This window comes from Zootoca vivipara, chromosome 2 (genome assembly GCF_965207765.1).
Source record: "Zootoca vivipara chromosome 2, rZooViv2.hap1.1, whole genome shotgun sequence".
Taxonomy (NCBI): domain Eukaryota; kingdom Metazoa; phylum Chordata; class Lepidosauria; order Squamata; family Lacertidae; genus Zootoca; species Zootoca vivipara.
The window spans coordinates 75,119,954-75,143,405 of record NC_142584.1 but is presented as its reverse complement, the minus strand read 5'-3'; the positions used below and the strand labels follow the sequence as shown (position 1 = coordinate 75,143,405).

The 23,452-nt window shown below is 42.3% G+C and overlaps 1 protein-coding gene across 1 annotated transcript in view; it reads left to right on the top strand.

Annotated features, from left to right (window-relative positions):
* TAMM41 (TAM41 mitochondrial translocator assembly and maintenance homolog) overlaps positions 1–20,758 on the top strand; it is a 33,827-nt gene extending 13,069 nt beyond the window's left edge. Inside the window, exons 4-8 of the mRNA XM_035106222.3 lie at positions 1,031–1,181; positions 4,863–5,008; positions 7,405–7,570; positions 10,245–10,307; positions 20,489–20,758. Coding sequence (XP_034962113.1) covers positions 1,031–1,181; positions 4,863–5,008; positions 7,405–7,570; positions 10,245–10,307; positions 20,489–20,562 — 600 coding nt within the window. The 3' untranslated portion in view covers positions 20,563–20,758. The remainder of the gene's footprint in view (positions 1–1,030; positions 1,182–4,862; positions 5,009–7,404; positions 7,571–10,244; positions 10,308–20,488) is intronic.
* The last annotated feature ends 2,694 nt before the right edge of the window (positions 20,759–23,452 follow it).

Sequence of the window (23,452 nt, the reverse complement as noted above, 5' to 3'; positions counted from 1 at the left end):
GATGGAGAGAATAAGGTCAGCGTGGTGCAAACACATAGGTCCATCTCCCACTTGTGCATTTGCTAGGGTTGCCATATGCCTGGAATTTCCTGGACATATCCAGAATACCGCATTTATCAGCAGTGTCTGGGTGGAAATCGGCCAAATATCCGGGAAAATCTGGATGCATGGTAGCCCATGTCGGCAGTGCTGATTTTTCCGCTTTTCCCTTAAAATAGCCAAAAACAGCAATTTTTGTTGTGATCTTGCCAAAAGAAGCTCAACAACCTTCTAAAAAAGGCTCAGCAACTTTTTTGTCTGGATTTTCACTTTGAAATATGGCAAGCCTAGCATTTGCTCCATACTGACCTTCCCAATCTTTGTCTTTGTGATGCAGGTGAGGTCAGGTGAGCACCACTGTCTGCTATTGTTTCTACCTCCAAGAACAATATGTTACAGACTGCTACAGAATATGTTACAGACTTTTCATTGATGTATTGCATTGATTATAGGTGTTTATTGCTGCCCGTTTTTCTGTAAATGTTTTATTTATAATGTGGAAGATCTGCTTTGTTGAAAGTAGAGCTTGACAAAATTGGAAAATCTCTAAATCATTGTACCTTCATTAATTTATTGTGACATAGTTCTGGGATTTGCAGTCAATTATGAAGCACATAAATCCCATCATAGATGATAATACCTCTGCTGAGGGAGCTGCAGTGCACTGGCTACCAGTATGCTATCAGGTGCAGTTCAAGGTTTTGTACTAGAAACCAGGCTTTTGGCATTGCAGCTTCTGCCCTCTGGAATGATCTGGAGTTAGACCAGCATTTAGTTCTTTGGTGTTTAGGTGCCTGCCTTAGACATTTTTGTTTAAAAAAGCTCTCCCGGTCATTTTATGGAATATTAATTGTGCAGTTGTAATGATGGTTTTATTATTTTTAAAATCTGTATTTTATCCGATTATTGTATAATACTTTAGCTATGGCTGTGAAGCAGTTTAATGTTTGTAATTTCTGATGCCCTACCCATTCTCTTGACTACTTTTCAGGTGAAAATCCTTACTCAGAATGAGAACCTTAAGCTACAAGCTGCCCTTGCTAGTAACTTGAAGAGCGCAGTCATAGCAGCCTTTCTTATGTTACCTGAAAGTTTCTCTGAAGAGGATCTTTATATGCAGATTGCTGGGCTCTCTTATTGCGGTTAGTAAGACTTACATATTGTGGTTAGTATGACTTTCAGTGTATTTTTGTTGTTGTTGTTCCCAGGGTTTGAAAAGGACCCTAAACCTGGGTGAAGTATGTGTTGCCACATCCTGCTCTCCGCTTCCTGTCTTGCTTGCCAGGGGTTCCCATAAAAGCATTACTTGAGCATATACGGATTCACTCTCCAGAAACGAAAAAAAGAGGAGTGTTCAATTTAGTCCTACATGAAGCTTGCCATTGCCTCATATATTGCTTTCTCCCGTATGAAACTACCTATATTTAAAGCCAGTGTGGTATCAGAGTGTTGGACTAGGACCTAGGAGACAAGAATTCAAATCCCTGCTTAGCCATGAAACTCACCGGGTGACCTTGGGCCAGTCACAGTCTCTCAGCCAAACCTACCTCACAGGATAAAATGTTGTGAGGATAAAATGAGGAGGAAGAGCTCCTTGGAGGAAAGATAGGACATGAATGTAAGAAATAACTAATAAAGTCCTATGCCAGACATCCCCAAACTTTGGCCTTCCAGATGTTTTGGACTACAGTTCCCATTTCCCCCGACCACTGGTCCTGTTAGCTAGGGAATCATGGGAGTTGTAGGCCAAAACATCTGGAGGGCTGCAGTTTGGGGGTGCCTGTCCTATGCTGTCTGGGCATGATGGTAGTTGTATTTCCAACCTGGGTACCTGATTGGTGAAGGCTGGTTTAAGGTGACCTGGGCTACGACAAGTGATTTTTGGACTGTTCCCCCAAATGTTAAGGGAGGTCCATTCCAATCCCCTCACTCATAGTTTTTAGGCAGCTGGCTTACGTGGTTCTTTCACAAAACTTTTTGACCTTTCGTTGTTTTGGAAGGCTCGTTGACTTCAGCCACTGCCGTTTAATGACTCTCATGATGTCCTATGTTGCTCTGTATTGTTTAACTGTAAAATTATATTGTAAGATCCAAATGGCAGGGTAAAAATGTTTTCACAAATAAAATACAGAGAGTCACATCCTTGCCATATATATATATATATATATATATATATATATATATATATATATATATATATATATACATACCTGCCAGACAAAAACCAGACACCGGTACCCTTCAGTAACATCTCAATAAAACTTGAAGCTTGAAAAAATGAAATATGTACAGGTCAACTCTTAAATTGCGGGTAGCCAGTGTGTTGCCATCCAGATGTTGCTGGACTGCAGTTTCCATCATCTCTGACCATTAGTCATGCTAGCTGAGGGAGGGCTGGTGGAAGCTGAGGTTCAACATCTGGCTACTCCTTGATTTCAATGAAACAAAAGCTAGGCAAGGAAGAGCAGCTACATACACTGTGTATTGCAATTTATGCTTTATTTCTCGGGCTTTTCTGTGTTTCAACACAATATAGTTGAACTGACAGGCTTTGGTTTGATGTATAACCTTTTAATCTTGGAGGGAAAAGCCCAGGCTTACATAGTGCATTATGGCAAAGGCTTGACTAAGTGGTCTTGGAATTGCAGAGAAACCTTGTTGGCACAGCATGGTTCGAAGCTGAGTGAGTATATTATGCTTTTATGTGGTAAGGGAAATCCTTTGACAAACTACCTCTGACCTTCCCATGGGTAGCCTTCTGTCAGACGAGGCTGAATAATGGCCCAGGTGCTTTGTTTCAGAAAAGCTTAAGGCACATTCTGCAGAATCGCACAAATGTTATAACATGTAACTGTTACGCCTTTGTGTTGGTGTCCCTCACTTGGAAGCTAGACATTGGAAATTTTGATTTTATCCCTAGTTATAATCCCTAGATATCCATAGATCATGAGAAAAAGCCTCCTCTCTTTGTTGTTATAGGCTGCCTCAGCCCTTTTGTTTTCACGTTAGCGAGGGCTTAATGCGGTCAGTATTCTGACTGGTGTTTTAAAAATTGTGTTACATTAATTCCTTACATTAATTCCTCCTGTATTTAAAGCACTCAGTTCCACTTTCCCCTTTACACATATGTGTGAGTTGCCACATTTCCTGTTTCTCTGAGCATAGAGCAGCCTTCTAAAAAAAGTGATCCTGGCATGTAATGTTTGCTAACGGAGCTAGAAAAAAAGCTAGTCAAAGCACATCAAACTGTTTTGGGATGGATAAAGCCTTCCTTTTCTCCCACATTTTGCCTGTGTAAGGAATGAGTGATAGATAATTGCTTGGTCTCAAATGAACGATTGTTTGGTGTCATAAGTATAAAATAATTATAAAGGACTGCCACTGCATAATTCTTTCTAAAACTATTTCTGATTTTAAAAATCTAACTTTGGTTAAGATTTGGACCTTACTTAAAAATTTAGTGGGACGTTAAACTAGTGTGCAACAAGAATGTGTCTGAGGCTGTACTTCCCTTGCTGTGCCTTTTGGTACCAATTCTGACACTTCCACCTCTACAGTTTGCATAATGGAGAGAGAAGAGACGTTCTTATCACAGGAAAGGAAAGCAAAAATTTACCTGGGCAATTATCCTCCTCCTGAGGCAGAGGAGTGAGTGCATGATCTTGTGGCCTCCACCAGGCACATAATGCGCTACATGAGTGCTCCATGCAGAGGCAGTTGCGCAGTCCCTTTTTTGAGAGAACTGGGTAGGTAGGGGCATTGCAGCAACTGGAAGGGCAGTATGCTCAGAAGTCAAATGGAGGCCCAGTTTTGAAGTGTAGTGGAAACAGTTGTGTCTGTCAGCTTCTCTATTTCAAGACAAATAGGAACTCGTCAAACTGAATCTGTATGATCCTGTGCTTAGTAACACCTAAGTGGGAGGCCGTTGTGCGACGAGCTGCAAAAACTACAAATGGGGGTGGTCCCCTGAATGTGGACAGCCACAAACAAGTGTGTTGCCTAGCAGGTGCTTCATATTACTTTCTTCACTTAAACTTATCTCATATTTATCATGTTGTTCCTCCAAGGATTGACCCCATTTTCTCCCTACAACAATCCTGTGATAACATTGCTAACAAGTGTCCCAAGGTTGCCCTGTGAAGTTGGACTCTCCCTAATCCAAATCGGACATTCTGTCCATTATCACACCAGCCAAGTGCATTCCTCACTATGGGCTTCAAATTGCTAACTAAGGGATGGATGTCTTGCACTCCATTTTTCTTTTTGGTTACCAAAACATTTTTTTCTTTCTTTAATGGGGTGCCAACATGCCTGTTTGCACTAGCTCTGTACATTAGGATATTTTGATTGCACTTGCTATATAAGTAACAGTGCTTTATTCTACAAAGAAAAAAATTGGGCTATCTTTTATTGTCAGAATATGATAATGCTTTGTACCCTTTATGCTTAGCGTCTTTATATATCTGTTGTCTTGTAACTGGCTCCTGTTCATCAAGCATAATCTATTTTTCTTCCAGGCTACACATACCCGTGGGTAACAAGTAATGTAGAAATCAGCCACTTAATATTGTCAGGTTTCCTCCTTGTGGTTAGGCGATTGGCAGCTGCCTGAGGCCTCGTGCCCTTCTCCCCCCACACACTTTTCTCTTCTGGATAAAAGCTTGGTTAGCATTACATCTGCAGGAGTGGTTTCCCTAACAATAAGTATCCACTCCATAGTTTGCAGACATGGTTAGAAGTCACACTATCCCTTCCTCGGATTGTGTGCATTTTCATTGATTTTGATTGATAGCATGCATGTTGACCATCTTGGTTTGGTTTAGGTGACTTCAGAATGGTAATTGGAGAAGATAAGTCGAAGGTTATGAACATAGTGAAGCCCAATATGTTGCATTTTCAGAAGCTCTATAGTAACATATTGGAGGATTGCCCACAAGTTGTGTACAAGCACCAGCAGGGGAAGCTGGAGGTAAGCCATTAATAATGGAAAGCTTTTTTAAACAAAAACGGCTAATGATGGCGTGTCTGTGTGTCCTTCCCTCTCCCTTTCCCTTTCCCTGGTTGGACTGCATGAATGAGCTCATGTTCAGCATAAGTAGCAAATGTGCCAAAAGCATATCCCACACCAGTTCGACTCCCATTTTTTAATGTGATAAATAGCAGCAAAATGCAACTTTTCTAAATTCTGAGAATTGCATATTAAGTAAGTTCTGGATTCTTTTGTGCAAGCATACCATTATTAACAGCCCTTCAGGTGTCAGTCATGTGATTTCTGTAAGCCATGGACCTGAAGTGATTAAAATGTGTTTCTGCTATTCATCTGGTTGGTGTGTTGCTCATAGTCGTATATGCTTTTCATTTATGCTTGAAGAACTTGGTTAAGGTGAAAAGTTTGTAGCCTGTTTTGCCGGGAATACTCCTCCAATAAACTGCATGGCACTGTGATTCTTCAACTGTAGCTAAAGTGAAGGTGGGGTTGGGTGTCTGCACTGTAAATTAGCACAGGGCTGCCGGGAGGCTGTTACCTCTCAGCATGGAAGGTACAAGAAACAGGACAGTTTGGAACTTGATGCCTTGAGAGCCAGGTGCTAGCATTGTGCCCAAAAGGTGAAATAAATGGAGGGGCTGTAGATCAGGGGCCGAGCTCATGCTTTGCATGTAGAAAGCCCTGGTTCAGCCTCTGATGTCTCTGGGAAGGGTTGGAAACTAACCTGCCTGAAACTCTGGTGAGCTACTGCCAGTCCAGGCATATCCAACTCCCAAGAGACTGTGCTGTGATCTACTCCCAGTATAAAAAACTAGCAGTGATCTATCCATTGTCATTGGAGGGAGGAGGAGCGTGCGTGGGGTGGGTTGTTGAGCTTTTTTTAGGAGGGAAGTGCCCGGAGTTGTTATGTTGAGCTTTTTGGGGGGAGGATTGCACAGAGGGTTTTGTTTTTTGTTTTGCTATTTCCCTGTAACTTTTTGTACATGATAAGGATCCCGCGATCTACCAGGATCAACCAGGGATCTACCGGTAGATCATGATCTACTGGTTGGATGTCCCTGGACTTTAGACAGTGCTGAGTTAGATGGACAAATGGTCTGTTTCAATATAAGCAGGCATCCTATGTTCCTAATATAAATTCAAGCTATAGGTCTTTTCAGTCTTTAAACAGATAGCTAAAGATCAAATATTTTCTGTTCTCGTGTTTCCCAAATAGTCCTTATTTTGGAAGCTCATTGCTTTATCCTTTTCACCCCACCCCACCCCACCATGTCTCATTCTGTTTTTGAAATTCTGCATAGTTGCAAAAGTGATTTGCTGGTGGGATTTGGCTCTTCAAGAATAGTCAACTTCTCTGAAGATAAATTTAGGAAGAAGCCCATAAGAGCACATTAAATAAACCCTCACTGCGAGAAGTGAGGTTACAGGGAACCAGGTAGAGGGTCTTCTCTGTAGTGGCGCCCTCCCTGTGGAATGCCCTCCCACCAGATTTCAAGGAAATAGAGAACTACACAAGGCAGCCCTGTATCAGGAAGTTTTCAATGTTTGATGTTTTACTGTGTTTTTATATGTACTGTAAGCTGCCCAGAGTGGCTGGGGATACCCAGCCAAATGGCAGGGTAAATACTTAGAAAATTGCACCTCTCTCTTCAGCTTATGGGGCCCATTCATGGTCTTTTCCTGGTTCCTTACTCCTGCAGTATCCAGCGTTCGAGCTCTCTTAAAGTGTTTCAGCCCATTTTTCTCTTGCAGCTCTTCAGCTCTTCTCTCCAAGTTTCTGACTCCACAATAAACTGCCTTACCTAATTTTCTAGCTTGACATACATATTCGCGTCGCAGCCAATCAGAAGAGTAGCCTTCTAGTTAAGATTCTATTTCCCCTTAATTGTCAGGTTTGTATGCTGATCCTTTGACCCTCCTGTGCAGACCTTCCTTGACAAAACATCCCCTTAAACTTCTAACCTTCCTTTGAACTTTTCACCCTCTTATGCAGGAGAGCCTTGAATGCAGAAAGCAACCATTTTACAACACCCTAATTTTGCAACCAAAAACCAAACACAAAATGGCTACTTGCCATGATGGCTCTGCTCTGCCTCCACGGTTTTTGAATACCAGTAGCTGGAAACCTCCTCTTGTGCTTTAACTTTGCTTGTGGGTTTCCCACAGACATCTGGTTGGCCCCTGTGAGAACAGGATGCTGGATCATTGGGCTGATCTAGCAGGGTTCCTCTCGTTCATATTGTGTGGAGGGTTGCACTCTTACAATGGCAGTATGTGTTGCAATTGATGGATGTGCCTACAGAGCATGGTATTAAAATCTTTTGCAGTGTTGCTCAAAACAACAACCCATGTCCATTCATTTCTCTCTCTCTCTTTAGATAGATAAGAGTCCAGAAGGTCAATTTGCACAGCTAATGGCTCTGCCAAGGACCCTACAGCAGCAAATAACTTTTCTCATGGATCCTCCGGGAAAGAACAGAGATGTGGAAGAAATTTTATTGCAAGTTGCCCATGACCCTGACTGTGGATTAGTGGTACACCAGGGTAAGCTTACTGATGAATAATAATAGTAGCTTTTTATAGGAGTCAGTGCTTAACAATCACTCTTTTAGGTAGGTAGGTAGGTAGGTAGGTAGGTAGGTAGGTAGGTAGGTAGAACAAATTCTAATTACTGCTTGAGATCTAATGCTTGGGCATTCCTGGTGAGATTTTTCACTCCCCATTCTGCTTAAAATCAAACTCCTTGGTTTTAAGAACAGCTTGTCATGTGATACTACTCGGGGAAAACCAGCCCCAAACTCCTTTGGGGGTGCAGTGTTAAGTTTCACAGTTCCCCTAGAGTCTTACCAATAATTGGTGGCCTTCTGAGCAAACTGCAGTTCCTGAGAGCTGAGCCAAAGAATTAGTTATGCCCAATAGACGATGGGTTGTCCCAGGATCTGTCCTTGAGTACCTTATGAATCATAGACATCCTAAATGACTTTGAGGTTGACGGAGTAAAAAAAAACCCCAGTTTTCCTCATCTATAAAATGTCCCAAAAAGTCACTCACTACCTTGATAATTATTGAGACTATATGCATAAGGTTAAAAAAATGTCAAGTGCTTCATAACAGTGTTGTATAAGGTGCATTTACTTAAAATAATGGGCACAATCCAATTAAAATTCAAGCATATGAACCTCCAGTTTGGAGGCAATGAAACTAAGGTAAAAGGGCATAAACCTTGGCTAGAGTACACCCACTGTCCTTTGTGTCTTGGATCTTTTAAAGAGATCCATTCTGAAATATGGCAAAGTATTATTGTTGTTGTTGTTGTTATTTATTAATTCAGTTCTGCTGGATCTCTCAGCGGCCTTTGACACCATCAATCATGGCATCCTTCTGGACCATAGGGGGGACTGGGAGCTGGGGGCACTGTTATACAGTGGTTCTGTTCCTTCCTCCTGGGCCATGTCCAGAAAGTGGTGTTGGGGGATGTGTGTTCAGACCCCTAAGTTCTCGTGGGGGGCCTCAATAGTTCCATCCTCTCCCCCATGCTTTTTAACATCTACATGAAGCTGCTGGGAGAGATCATCAGGGGGTTTGGGTTGTGTGTTCATCAATATGCAGATGATACCCAGCTCTACTTCTCTTTTAAATCAGAACCAGTGAAGGCAGTGAAGGTCCTATGTGAGGCAGTTGGAGGATGGATGGCGGCTAACAGATTGAGGTTGAATCCTGACAAGACAGAAGTACTGTTCTTGGGGAACAGGGTGCGGGCTGGTGTGGAGGACTTCCTGGTCCTGAATGGGGTAACTGTGCCCTTGAAGAACCAGGTGCACAGCCTGGGAGTCATTTTTGACTCACAGCTGTCCATTGGACTCACAGCAGGTCAATTCTGTGACCAGGGCAGCTGTCTACCAGCTCCGTCTGGTACACAGGCTGAGACCCTACCTGCCCACAGACTGTCTTGCCGGAGTGAGCATGCTCTAGTTATCTCCCGCTTGGACTACTGCAATGTGCTCTACATGGGGCTACTTTGAAGGTGACTCGGAAACTGCAATTAATCCGGAATGTGGCAGCTAGACTGGTGACTGGGAGTGGCCGCTGAGACCATATAACACCGGTCTTGAAAGATCTACATTGGCTCCCAGTACGTTTCCGAGCACAATTCAAAGTGTTGGTGCTGACCTTTAAAGCCCTAAATGGCCTCGGCCCAGTATACCTTTAAAGCCCTAAATGGCCTCGGCCCAGTATACCTGAAGGAGTGTCTCTACCTCCATCGTTCTACCTGCACACTGAGGTCCAGCGCTGAGGGCCTTCTGGCGGTTCCCTCGCTGCGAGAAGTGAGGTTACAGGGAACCAGGCAGAGGGCCTTCTCGGTAGTGGCACCCGCCCTGTGGAACGCCCTCCCATCAGAAATCAAGGAAATAAGCAACTATCTTACTTTTAAAATACATCTGAAGGCAGCCCTGTTTAGGGAAGTTTTTAATGTTTAATGCTGTATCATGTTTTTAATATTCGGTTGGGTGCCGCCTAGAGTGGCGGGGTATAAATAATTATTATTAATTAGAATTTATATACTGCCCTATACCCACAGGTCTCAGTAGCATGCATAAATATTCATAATGGGGGAAATTATGTGTTGCTGCTTGCAAAAGTACTTCCATGCATGTCTTGGGCACTATATTGTTCTCTATTTGTAGAAAATAGCTCATTCCCAAAGGTGTGGCATCCAGTTTTCTGGAAAATATTTTGATGCTAATGAACAGCACTTGGGGCCTCTTCATACTTTATGGTGAATCCAACAAATGTGTGTTTGTGAAGATGTGCCTCATACCAGCAATACTCATTGATAACAATTACCTAGTAGCTGCATGAGAATAATCAAAGAACTGTGATTGGCTGCAACTTATTATTGGATATATATTTGATTGAAAAATCCAAGTTTTTCTCTCTGTAGTGAAATGGCCTTCAAAAGTTTTTTTAAATGTAAATGTATGTGTTAAATAGCATGAAATAATTTCAATGAGCTTTTGAATCTACTTGATAAAAGCAAAATAAACAGCTTTTGTTGGGGTAATTGGCAAGTAATACTGTCATGCTGGGTTTACTGTGTTACTAGAAAAATATTTGACTTGTAACCCCACCACCACCTTAAAAAAAAAGAGTATCGTGGATAACATCTGTTTTTGTTTATCCTTTCTTTCTTTCTTTCTTTCGCTCCCTCTCTCTCCAGGCATTTCAGGAATTGTGAGATCGTCCAGCCTAATTCAGAGTGCTAAAACCACCCTAACAGCTGGTAAGAGCATGTGGTGCTGGGTTTTCCTGATGGACCATATCCTTGAGGAAGATATATATGCAAGGCTAATTCTATTCCAGAAATTAATAAAAATGATCTTGCATATCTAAGGGTTGGAAATGAGAGAGCTTGTTGGTTCAAGTGCCTTAAGAACCAGCACTTCAGTTGGGTTCAGGAGATGCTCAGCATCTGCTGTGTACAGAGCACTCCGCATGGGAAGTTCTTGTCTGCTATTGAGAGCAGCCATTCTAATCACTTTGGTGACCATCCTATTGCTGTCTCTGCTAACAGATCTGTGCTATGTGCTCTTGGGCTTCTGAGAAATATTTCTGCAGTTACTTGTTGAAATGTTGGCTGTCTTGAGTTACTGACTCACTAAACTCGGCATTGCATAGTTAAAACAAACTATCTAAATGAGCTGACAGTATTATGACAATATTAAAATTCACAGACCTGATTTTTGATTGGTTTGGAAGCCTGTTTTGATCTGTTTTTGTGCTGTATTGTTTCACTTTAAAAAGCCACTTTTCCAGACCTCCTATCAAGTGCAAAATAGAGCCAATTTACGCAATATAATGGCAGGTGTCTTGGCTGCATTGACACCCAAGCGATTTATGTCTCCAAACAGTTGTGGGCAGATGGTGAATGGGCACACTGGTGTCAACATGACAAACATTCCTCCTAATGTAAAAAGTGACCTGGGCCTTGCTTAAGTAGTTGCTTCCAATGATATTCACCCTTCTTCATGTGTTATTCACATGCATTGGGTGTTGAACATAGCCTACACACAGAGAAAAGCCCCTGTTCCCCATCATCCAGAACACAATGTTCAGTTGACTTGACAGCGAGATTTCTACTACTTACATTCCAGTTTTTGTCTGGAGTGTAAGTAAAAACAGCCCAAAAAATCTGGGAGCGAGAGAAGATCCCAGCAGACTTTAGGGATGCCAAAATTATCAACCTTTTTAAAAATGGTGATAGTACGGATTGTGGAAACTATTCAGGCATCTCTTTATTAGCTGCAGCCGGCAAAATTATTGCAAGGTTCTTAGCAAACAATCTCCTAACTATACCCTTCCTGAATCCTAAAATGGTTTTTGACCTTCTAGGGGGACAGTGGACATGATTTTCACTGCTTGACAGCTTCAATTGAAATGTAGAAAGCAAAACCAACCCCTGTATTTATTGAGTTTATTGACCTGACTAAGGCCTTCAACACTGTAAATCCTCCAAACCATCCTAAATATCTTCACAGAAGCTTACAAAAAGCTTGGCCTATCACTCAACATCCCAAAAAACCAAAGTGCTGCACCAACAAGCACAAAACAACCCCTTTGCAGCGCCACAAATCCAACGCAATGGTGTAATGTTGGAAGGTGTTGATCTCATCTCCTACCTGGGCAGTTATCTTTCCACAAGGGCTGACATTGATGCTGAAATCCAGCATCGCCTGAGCTCTGCAAGTGCAACTTTCTCTTGATTGAAGTATAGTGTGTTTGAGGAATAGGACATTCACAGGGAAACAAAAATGCTTGTTTACAAAGCTTATTGTACTACCAAACTTAATGTATGCTTGTGAAACATGAACCACTTATAAACGCCATCTCCAACTCCTCTAAAGATTCCACTAACAGTGTCTCTAAAAAATTGTACACATCACCTGGGAAGACAGCCGAACTAATGCCAGTGTACTGGAAGAAGCAAAGATCACCAGTGTTAAAGCAATGATTTTTCAACCTTAACTTCGTTGGACTGGTCATGCTGCTCAGATGCCTGATTATCATCTTCCAAAGCAACTACTCTATTCCGAACTTTAAAGTGGAAAGCGTAATGCTGGTGGTCAACAAAAGAGGTTTAAATGCTCCCTCAAGACAAATCTAAAAAAATGTAGTATAAACACCAACAACTGGGAAACACTGGCCTGCGAGCGCTCCAATTGGAGTACAGCCTTTACCAAAGGTGTCATGGACTTTGAAGACGCTCAAACTGAGGACGAAAGGGAGAAACAAGCTAAGAGGAAGACACATTTGGCAAACCCTCACCATGATCAACTCCCTCCCAGAAACCTATGACCTCACTGTGGAAGGACGTGTGGATCTAGAATTTGCCTCCACAGTCACTTACAGACTCAGTGTTAAGACCATGTTCATGGAAGACAATCTTACTCAGCTACCAGTGATCGCCAAAGAAGAATACTTACACTCCAGATTTTGTCCAGTCCACTACATCAGTCATAACTCTTTGGAATAGCAGGAAGCAGTGCAACCTCCAAAATGTTGGACAAGACCCTTTGAAGTGATTATGTCGATGGCTCTATGCATCTTGCTGTTCTATAGAGAAGCGATCCCCAACAGGATCACTTCCTCAACTAGAAAGTCCAGTTGATACTAATTCTTTTCTCACACATTCTATAATCTTTTATCCTGTGAAGTACCCTGAGATCTTTTTTTTTTCCTGTTTCAGGAGACATTTTAAATGACAACATTTTTCTGTTAAAAATGACAGAAGTACAATAGCACATGAATTGTGTTGTACAGTATTAAACATTTCAAAACATGAGTTTGACCAAACTGCGGGAGGCAGTGCAAGACAGGAGTGCCTGGCGTGCTATGGTCCATGGGGTCACAAAGAGTCGGACACGACTAAACGACTAAACAACAACAACAAACGTTTCATTAAATAATGGCTTGCACTGCTGCATTTCAAAGTACATTATTGATAAATACCACTTGTCCTAATATAACCTGTACACAAAACCTAATATAAGGTTATGAAATGTGGTTACTGTGTGTTTCTATTCTGCTTTGTCTTTAAAACATAATTTTTATTAATTTTACAAATTACAAAAAACGGTACATACATAGACACCTTTTCCACCTCCTTCCCACCCCCCTCCATGGGTCCTCCCCTGCCACAGAAGTATCCCATGTAAGTGAACAGTCAGAGATGGTCCATTTTATGCTTGGATTTCTGTCCTCCTCCCCCTCCCCTGTCCCCAAAGCCCCCCCCTGCCACCAGGGAGCTCCAGTAAACCAGGGCAGTACGCAGGAGGTCATCCATCCAACCATCTATTATCATACCAAAAAAAAAGAGTAAAAATAGAAAAAAGAGAAAAAAGAGAAGAAAAAAATAACAAAAAAGAGAAAAAGACAATACAAAACAGAAGAAATCTTTCTTTCATTCATAATTATTAAACCATATTTTGTGGGCTTCCCCACCCTCCCCCCTCCCCCGGTTTTCATCCCTTTTTTATCATCTTCAACAGTTTCTTATTTTATAAAAATACACCTTTATACCTTATATTACTTATAAATTGATTATTATCATTTTCACCTAATGTCCAAATCACTGAAAAAATCAAACTCCCATTTTTTCTTCCCGTGCCTAATTTTTACCCCCTCTATAAGCCTCCATATTTTCACATTTTTCCAAAATCAATTCACTTTTAAAACTATAACTATTCCCAATTTAACCTTACATCCCCGATTACCGGTTCCACCCCCCCAATCCAGCAAATTCCATAGTCAGCAGACCAATTATAATCCTGTTAATCCATCCTTATAATCACAACTTCACTTTCCCTTCACCCCACCCCCTGTTTACAACCTTTTGCCATCCAGGCCTCCATACAAGACCCCTGAGTTTCTTCTCTTCTCTGCATATTTTTCCCTTCTTCCCTGTGGGCATTCTGAAATTCCAGTAATACCAATCGTGCCCCCCTCGAAGGAAAGGCACTCCATCCAACTTTTTGTAGAGTAAAGTCATCATTTTTTTCGTGGTGGGCTTCATTTTGTGTTAAATTATCACAGTCCTCATCTTCATCTTTTCCTTCCAAATCGCAGTCACCATCATTGTCATTCTCACATTCGTCTTCTTCAGTTTCACAAGCTTCATCTTCTAAGAAATCATATTCTGCCATCACCATCTGAAATTGTTGCTGTAACTCTTGCCGTTGTGTCTCCTCTTGACATAGTTCTATTCTTGCTTCCCACATTAAGGTCAAAACAGTCCGCTGGAACTCAGGCGAATACCTTTTTGTTGACATAGTTCAATCCTGCCAAGGTCAAAACTTGTCACATGGGGTGGAATATGATCACAGTTTATTTTCTCGACTCCATTTTAACAAGCTGGCTGCATTCTTCAAGTCTTATTAAAAATAAAGTTCGAACTCACATTTCACAAGCATTTAAACCAAAAAAATTTCCACAAAGTCCAGAAGTAAAAATTGAAATAAAGTTTGACTTATAAATCCTGATCAACTCACTGGGTTGTCTGGGCTGCCGGCTCCCGAGGAAAAGAAAGGTTTTTCTTAGTCTTTACCTCTTACTGCAGGGCACTCACGACCACAGTCTCTCTCCCCTTTTACCCTGCATTTAGGGGAGATTCTCTTTGATGCCTTTGAGGGATCCTTTTAAATTGAAATCTTCTATTTACGGCTTCGGGTTTCTATTTACTGTCTCTTTTGTTGCCGTGGGGGGGGGGTGGCTTCCTCTTTTCTCCCCTCTTTCCCAGATCCAAATTGTTTTATAATCCAAATCGTGAGGTTACTTACAGTCTTATTTCCAATCGTTTTATTTTCAGAAGAATCCAGCGCTCTCCGCCTTCGGCTTGAAGCTTCTCCCCGCCAGGATAACGTTGCCGCTCAAAATGGCCCCCGCGACTTCTACCCTCCTCGCTCCGGAGCTCTTATTAGAGCTAGCCGGAGAGTTGGGGAGTCCGGATTGGGGCTCTGCCGAGCAAAATTTGCCCCCGGGACGCCCTTCCTGGGGTTCTAAGGGGCGCAGCGTCGCTCTCGCTGCCCTCCCCACTCCTAGCAGGGACGGGCCGTCTCGGAGACGAGACGAGACCCCGCCGATCGGCGCTGGCGCTGAACCGGAAGCCTCTATTCTCGTACCCTGAGATCTTTTGATGAAGAGTGCTATATAAATCTAATAAAATAAATAAATTCTACCCTATCATCTGAGATATTACAAAAAGAAAAAGAAAAGAAAAGAAATCTCAAGGCCGAATTACACATTATACCTGCAATGATGGGCTCCTTGTCATGGGCTTGCAGTATGTTCAGTTCTGGATTTTTATCTCTGTACAAGACTCTTGCCTGCCCACCCACACCCCATCCAGTTATCCCACATGCTAGTGCTGTTCATGAATTGTGTAGGATGCTCACCCAGGGAAGTTAACTTTGTTACTCCTGTTGACTTAGCTGTGAAGCAACAAAGGAGCTACTGGGCTTCCTTCTCTTCTCCTTTGCATAATCTGCAGATCATGAAACTTTTGTTTCAGGCTTCTGGAGAGTTAAAGTGTGCTATGTGAGGGCCTCACGCCAGCAGAGTTGAGGGTTCATAAATACTTGAGATGTTTGCCACTAGAGGCCAGTTGCTAACACCTGCATCCTGGCACATTGACCATCTGTTTTAGAACTGTTTAATTGGTGGGAATTCCAGCATGCCTTGACTTTCAGCTCTTAACACATACTAATTTACTAATAGATAAGTTTGTGGCTTCCCCACAGAAATGCATGGATGATCGCAGTGCAGCAGATGTCTTAAGAACATAAACACAATTAAGTTGGGTTGCTGTGTGTGGGTGTTTTTCATATATTCAGCTGTATACAAAGATACCGGTTTAACCACTTAACCATCCTTCTCCTGTTACAACTGTAATTCTCCTAATGAATCTTTGAACTAGCACAGACTTGTATGAGTATTATTTATCATTGGTGTATTATCCACCCATCTCCTACGCCCTTTTTCCTCTTTCCCACGCAGATTTTATTCAAATTTTAATGGCAGGCTTGAGGCAGAATTCAAAAGCCAGACGTTGTTGCATTAGCAACTTGCATTTTCCTTTTATGTCCCCCTTTTCCTTCTCTCTGCTTCCCTGGCAGTCATAGGGTTGTTATCTAGGGAGGACTTGCTATATGTTGTCAACATTTGCTGTTGCTCAACTCACATTCAGCAATCTCAACAGTTACTTGTTTCAATATGATGCCTGCATTTTTATAAACAGTTTATCACATGCTGAAACACAGGTAAAATAGCCCTTGTTAAGCCCTGAAATATCTACAGGCCATATGGTAGGCAGTTGGATCCTCGATGGCACTCATTATGTAGCTGCCGTGCTCTGCTTGCAAACATTATTTGGCAGGGAGCAAAACAAGGACTTTTTAAACAACTGTAATATTTCCCTTCATCTTTTTCTGCCAGCGTGGTTTTAAACTAGTTTGAGCCCTATATTTTTGTTTATTGTCAGATGCCCTATTTAGCTTTTCAAGAAAAGGGGCCTGTGTGTTTTCTAAAATCTGTGGCAAGACTTCTGGTCTGGTTTCTATTAGAAGTGGCACCATCCATTGATTTATTTTTCCTCTTGGCCTTATGATCTTTTAGAACTTTTAGAAGCTTTGAAAAGGTTTTATATTTACCCTGTTTCCCCTTTTTTAATACGTAGTCATAAAGTAAGCCATGGCAGGGTTTTTAAGTATTTGAGAAATATAAGACATACCCCGAAAATAAGCCATACTTCCGCGCCGCGGAAACCAACCTCCACAGGCACCTTCACTCACAGTGTCACTCCATGCAGCCAGCACTGCAGGAGCGCGATCAGCTATGAAGAGGCGCTCCAAGAGCTCCGCTTAACAGCTGATCGCGCTCCCGCCTTGCTGGCTGCATCCCCGCGCTCTGCCTTCTCGTCCACCGCCATCCCTGCCACTTCCGTGCTTGCCGCCACCACTGGGCTCACTGCTTCTTCCTTGCCTGGCCCGGCCAAGGAGCTTGGAGCGCCCTGCAGCGGCGGGCGGAGCGCATGAGCCAGCGGCCTCTGCCTGGCCCGGCCAAAGACGCCTGCCACCCCGCCACCCGGAACTGGGGGCTGCTGCAGCGCCGAGCACTCAAGACAGCCCAGCAGCGCCCTGAGCCAGCGCCCTGAACCGTAAAACCCGTACCGGTAATAAAAAAATAAGACATCCCACCGAAAGTAAGCCACCCTGTGTTTTTTGAGGGGGGGAAAATTTATAAGACGGTGTCTTAAAAAGGGGGAAACACGGTAGTTGCTTCTTACGTGTGTGGGTGTTACACACAGTTATTGCATTTGGCAACCTTGTATAAAATAAAGCCATGTTTTGTTATATTTGCAGTAATGATCTAGCGGTGCTTAGTTTTCTGCCAAGGCATGCGTTGCTATTTAATTCCAACTGATATCTCTTCTAGGTATTCCTGAGTATTCAGATTTTGAAGCTTTGAACAATGCTAGGCTACATTCAGACTGCTGCATAGGAAAAACACCCTCCCCATGTAGACTGATAGTTAAAGACCAGAAAATTCCAGTAGCTTGGGGTAGATGCTGGCAGTCTAAGCAGCGACGGAGCAAGGGGGGTGGGGTGGAGGTGGGCCACCCAGGGTGTCACCACTGAGGGGAGTGTCAAAATGCCGGGCGGCACTCACCGCGGGGCTTACAGCATGCCCGAGCCATGCGTCTCTCCTGGGAGAGATGCGGTGGCTTTGGCGCACACAGGCTCTGCACTGCCCAAATGGTTCGCCCGCTGCCTCCCCCCCCCAGCTGTAGAGCGGCTGGGTGGGAGGAGGCAGGCAGGCTCTGGAGGCCCTGTCCCGACTCGCCCCACCCCTGCAGGTGACTGGCCCCACCCCTGGGTGCCACCCCAGGCACCCAATTGGCATGCTCCACTGCTGAGTCTAAGACTACCAGCTGGCTTAAGTGGCACCTGCCCTCTTCTAGGACATGCCTTCACTTCCCCCTCCTTTTCTATCAGTCTCCCATACCCACTCAGTATGTTCAAGTCCTCATTGGGTAGTTTTGGGGTTCCTCTGAGGTTTTTTGCCTTAAATATTTTCGGTACTTTTGCAAACATTCTGGTTCTCCTAAGCTTGCTTCTTATTGGTGGGTGTTAGCATCTTGTTTCCATAAAGATCCACAGAGAATGAATTCGCTATTAGAACAGTAGGATTTAAGCATGGTCTCCAACAGCACCACCTCTTCAATTACAGCAGAACAACAGTGCAGTATTGTTACTAACAATATAGCCAAATATTTATTCTACAAAGCTTGTCATATTGGGTCAAAAAAATAAAAAAAATCCTTCCAGTAGCACCTTAGAGACCAACTAAGTTTGTCATAGGTATGAGCTTTCATGTGCATGCACACTGCTTCAGATACCATGCACACGAAAGCTCATACCTATGACAAACTTAGTTGGTCTCTAAGGTGCTACTGGGAGGATTTTTTTAATTTTGTTTTGACTACGTCAGACCAACATGGCTACCTACCTGTCATATTGGGTGTTAACCAATGTGTGTCCCTTTACTTCTCCAGAGCACATGGGAGCAGGTGCAAGTAGGAGGGGTAGACAAAAATGGTCTCCCTCCCCATTCTGCTGCTGGATCCCTCCAATAGGTGGGGTGACGCTCATTAGATACTACCCCATTATCTGTTAACGTGAACTCTAATGACTGTTGTGTTATACAACAACAGGAATACGACTTCCTAGCCTTTTTCATTATACCCTTTTTCAAAGGTGCAATCAGAAAATACTATTGGCTAAGTAGAAGAAAAACTCACAAGAATTTGGTCTTAAGGTTCTTAAAACATATTGTAAAAATAGTAGCCTAGCTGGGGACAGATTCAGCTGCCTGTCTTGATCCATCCTTATTAATGACAAATTGCTCATGAATTCTCAGGAACACAATGTCTTACTAAAGTTAAGAAATTCAGAGTTGACTTCCTCCCTTTCTGCTTCTGGTGACAAATCTTGAAGCATATCATTGTGTATCTCCTTGAGGGTGAAGCACATTAAGTGTTGTGGCCATCTGGGGCATGCAAATCTAAAATGAGTGGGATGGTCAAGTTCTGAGCTCAGATTTTTCAAAGGAAGCATGAGCAGTGCTAAGTGCAAATAACCTGTGGTTGTATTCTCATAGTTACATAGAGATGTTTCCATGTAGGCAATCGGGTTTGCCTGCCATGTTGATTGCTTATGGCTGTTTCTTGTCTGAGTGACAGATTTTTGATAGATATTGGTCTGCTTCATTCTGAGTGAACGGAACATCCTGCAGTGCTTTGCATGTAGCATATATTGTAAGGTGCAGGTGTCAACCCTGAGACGTGGCAGCTGTTTTTCCAAGCTATATGGGAGTGAGAAATAGAAAGCAAAGGGTGCTATATCAGGCAACAGATCTAGCCTGAAAAAGCCTGGGGGTGGTTCCATTTTTCTCTGAGTGAAAATACCAGGAAGTTTTCAAAGTGACAAATGGCAGAGCTTGAAGGAAGCACTTGCATGTGTGGTATTTAGTTACACAGCACCAGCAGGCTGCTGACTGAAATCTTGAAGATGGTCATCTTTGCAGAAAGATTACAACAAACACACCTACTTCTGTGGAGTCTCAAGTCTTGAGACATTTAAAGAGTAGGATTTAGTAATGAGAGTCTTCAAAAACGCATTGGGGACTAGTTAAAATAGATTAATTAGGTGGTGTATACTGTATTGTCAAATTCTCTTGATTTAAGAACTGGCCATAAAGTTGTGGGATGCTTCACCAGGTAACAAAGTATAAAACACTAGTTACTGAAGCTGTTCTAAATGTCTGGCTTCCTTTTCCTACTTTTAAAATTAGTTAATTTGTTAGTTAGTTAGTTAGTTAGTTAGTTAGTTAGTTAGTTAGTTAGTTAGTGTTTTATTTGTTGTTCAACAGTCTATTACCGGTAGTTATTGCTATTTATTTATTTATTTAATCTATATCCTGACCTTCTTCCTGAAGGAGGCCAGGGCAGGAAACAAGCCCAAAATTTACAAACGAAGTAAAGTATTATAAAACAGTCAACACATTCTTAAAACGGTTAATGGGGAGCAATCATGAACAGTATTTAAGGGGGGGGATAAGCATTGTGAAGTTATTCTGCTGCGCCTTTCTGTTTAAGGGGGCTGACAAATTAAAAATACACTGACATATTTACTAACATAACTAATGCAAGAAAATGATAAAGCCAATAAACTGTGATTTAAAACAGCAGCCAAAATTTAAGAGCAGATGAGCCCTCCGATAACTTGAGCCATGTTAGCATATCTCCTCGGCCCTTGAGAACTCTTGCACTCTGTCATAGCCAGGGAGAAGCAATGTCTCCCCATGTAAGGAGCCCACTGCAATTCATTCATTCTTTTCTTTCTTTTAAAGGAATAAAAAAATCTGTGACTTACAGCATGAAGAAGATGTACAAAATGTCAAAAGGATGGCTGAGGAAGACATGACACCCAGAGGGCTGGACTTTTTGAAAAAAAATCAGCTGATCCTCTTTGTGGCTGAAGGTTATTCCCATTTGACCTGTTGCATCACCTTGCCTTGGAAAATTAAGAATATGCAGAAACATGTTTGTGCTATTTATACACCAACAGTGTTGCGCAGACGATAAACACAGGAGATCACCAGTTTTGGTTTCTTCAAGAAGTGGGTTTCCTTCCTTCCTTGTGTCTGTTAGAACTTTTTTCTACCTTTCCAGAGTGACTGTTTCCATGTGTGCTGTGTTATGCTACAATCCTTAAAAACAGGAGCCCTGTGTGATCAGGGTTCCCAGTCGTGTGGAGGACCGTAAGACTACTCAGCTGAATCTGCTTTCAATCTCCCTCATCAGATCTTGATGCTCAGGATAGGAAGGTTGGAGAGGCACATGGCCCTGTGCCCCCTTCATGGATACTGTTAATGAACTCCTACAAAAGTTTATTATTTTACAAATATATAGAGAGAGTGTGTGCATGTCCTTTGAGCATGCAGTTTGTGCTAACCACCCTTCTGCAAGAGCAGCTCGTACTCTTGCATCTTTTAACTTCACCAAGAACTCTTAAAGGTCTAACCACACAGCTTAAGAACCATTGAATGGTACTGAATTATTTTCCTCTTGGCCCTCTTTCTGTGTAGAGTTACATGCCAAGTAACTTTGCAAAAGGTCAGCCATTTGTTTTTAAGGCATAGTTGACAGCAGTATAATTCACAGCCAAATATCGGTGAGCAGGTCATATTTCAAAACAAGGTCGGGTTATAGTTGAGCTTCTGGGTCCAATAATGTGTGGGTGTTTAGGTATATAATTTAAGAGTCCTGCTGCACCGCTAGTGCTTTTAATGTCTGCCTGTGGTTAAAATCAGGGAACAGTTTTCTGGCTGGTAATAGACTGTTTCTCTACCACCACCACCACTTGTGAATTTTAATTACTGGGGGCATAAATGAAGACAACAAAAGAAAGGGGGTTCAAATAACAACATTGACCTTACCACTCATTTCTCTTAGGGCAAAGTGAAAATACGTATTGGGCTTTTTTTTGTGAGGGGCTGTATAGATTTGTTTCCCTTCCTACTCACCCACCCCTCCATTTGATTAAAGTTGCTTTCTCATCCAAACAACTTTTCACAGATGGCTACCATGCAAAAAGGTGTGTTTGGGCTGCAGCTCACATGGTAGTTGCATTTAAAGGCACGGTCAGGAGGAACTAGGGAAATAAAAAGGACAGTTCTGTTAAAGATTATACACGATAAATGGTTATGTATTAGTTCATGTTTGATTTGAAAGCTTACAAGAGCTCAGGTTAAAATGTAATTTTAATTTGATTTTTTTTCACTCTTTCTCATGGGCTCAAGGCAGGTAAATGTATACGGATGTGTTTTGCAGCTCAGGTGGCACAAGAGCTTGATGACTGATTGTAGAAAAACACACACGAAGGCTTTAAATTCTGACATTAAATAGAATGAAAAGCTGTACAAAAATAAGTCATATTACATTTAAAAATAGTCAAATGAGCCTATTGATGTGCATATTTTGTCTCAGAGAAATGGCAGAGGTTTACAGTATTCTTGATCAATTCTAGAAAAACTTTCTCATATTTTAGTCCTGTTGAAATATAGTGAGGTTTTTGTGATGGAGAGCTTTACATTTCCAGCTTCCAGGATTATTGTGTTCCCAAACTATTAAAGTAGAACAGATTGCTAACATAGTAAGGAACTACATGGGAAAGTTTCTAATGCTGGAAATGCCCTGTTGACACTTTTTCTCACAGCAAGCTCTTTTGCAAAATCCTGGTTACTTTTTGAACTTGAAGGCATCTAAGAAGCAATTTGGGGGGCCAACCTCACTCTCTGCATGGATACTTATACAGAGTAGTACCGAGCAGCTCTAGAAAGTAGCCGTGGCCTTTAATTAAGAATTCAGGAGCTCTTGCAGACTCTTCAATATTTGAGCTTTCTAGATTATTTTACTAAGCCATCTGAAAGCCAAAGATTGCAATCCTGTGTGTGCTTTTCATGTAAGTGCCACTGATTCTAATGAAGCATACATAGCATGAATTCTGTCGTGGAATAGCCGCAGGTGCAGCATACCACATATAGGGGGAAGACCCATGTTTGAAGTGAGGTGAGAGATAGAATTTAGACGTTATTCATCCCATTTGCAGTCTTTTGAGAAACACTTTGTGTGTCAAAAGACTGCAAATGCCAAAGTGAAGCAGGGTGCCTGGGGGGGGGTGGCGGCTTTGGGGCATGCCCAAAGCAAAATGGATTCCCTGTGATTCTGCACAAGTCAAAAAGGGAAAGCTCTGAAGCATTTTGTGGCACCTTGGTGATCCAAACATCAAACTCTGCAGACAAGTACCTGTGAAAAGTGTGGGGGGGATCTCTGATTTTACCATAGAGAAAACTTTGTGTGGGGCTAATAGGAACAGGAATCAACTTTGCAGAACTGAAATGTATGTTTCTAGCTTGAAGAAAATGTCAGGGTCAGGAGGAAGACTGAGGGATCTAGCTTGTAATCGATGGGAATGATCTTATTAGGAAAGCAAGCCCATTTAGTTCTTCCCACCCCAAAATTAGCTTCAAAAGCCCTTGGAAATTTTGGTTTGAAATTTGACAGGTTTCTTAGATGCAGGGGTGCCTCCCCCATGTCTGCAATTTTCAGGCCAGTTGCCCACAAAATGTTAAAACTGTTGACAGCTGCCCTTGAGGAGAAACCTTTGCAGCTTTGCTTCTGAAATTTGGCAGGATTCATGACCTCAGAATTGGTAAGATTACCTGATATATATTCTACCCCAGAATTTAAAAGTTAAGACGTTTCCTTAAAAAACAAAACATTAAAACTGTCCCATAGAAAAGCCCCTGGAT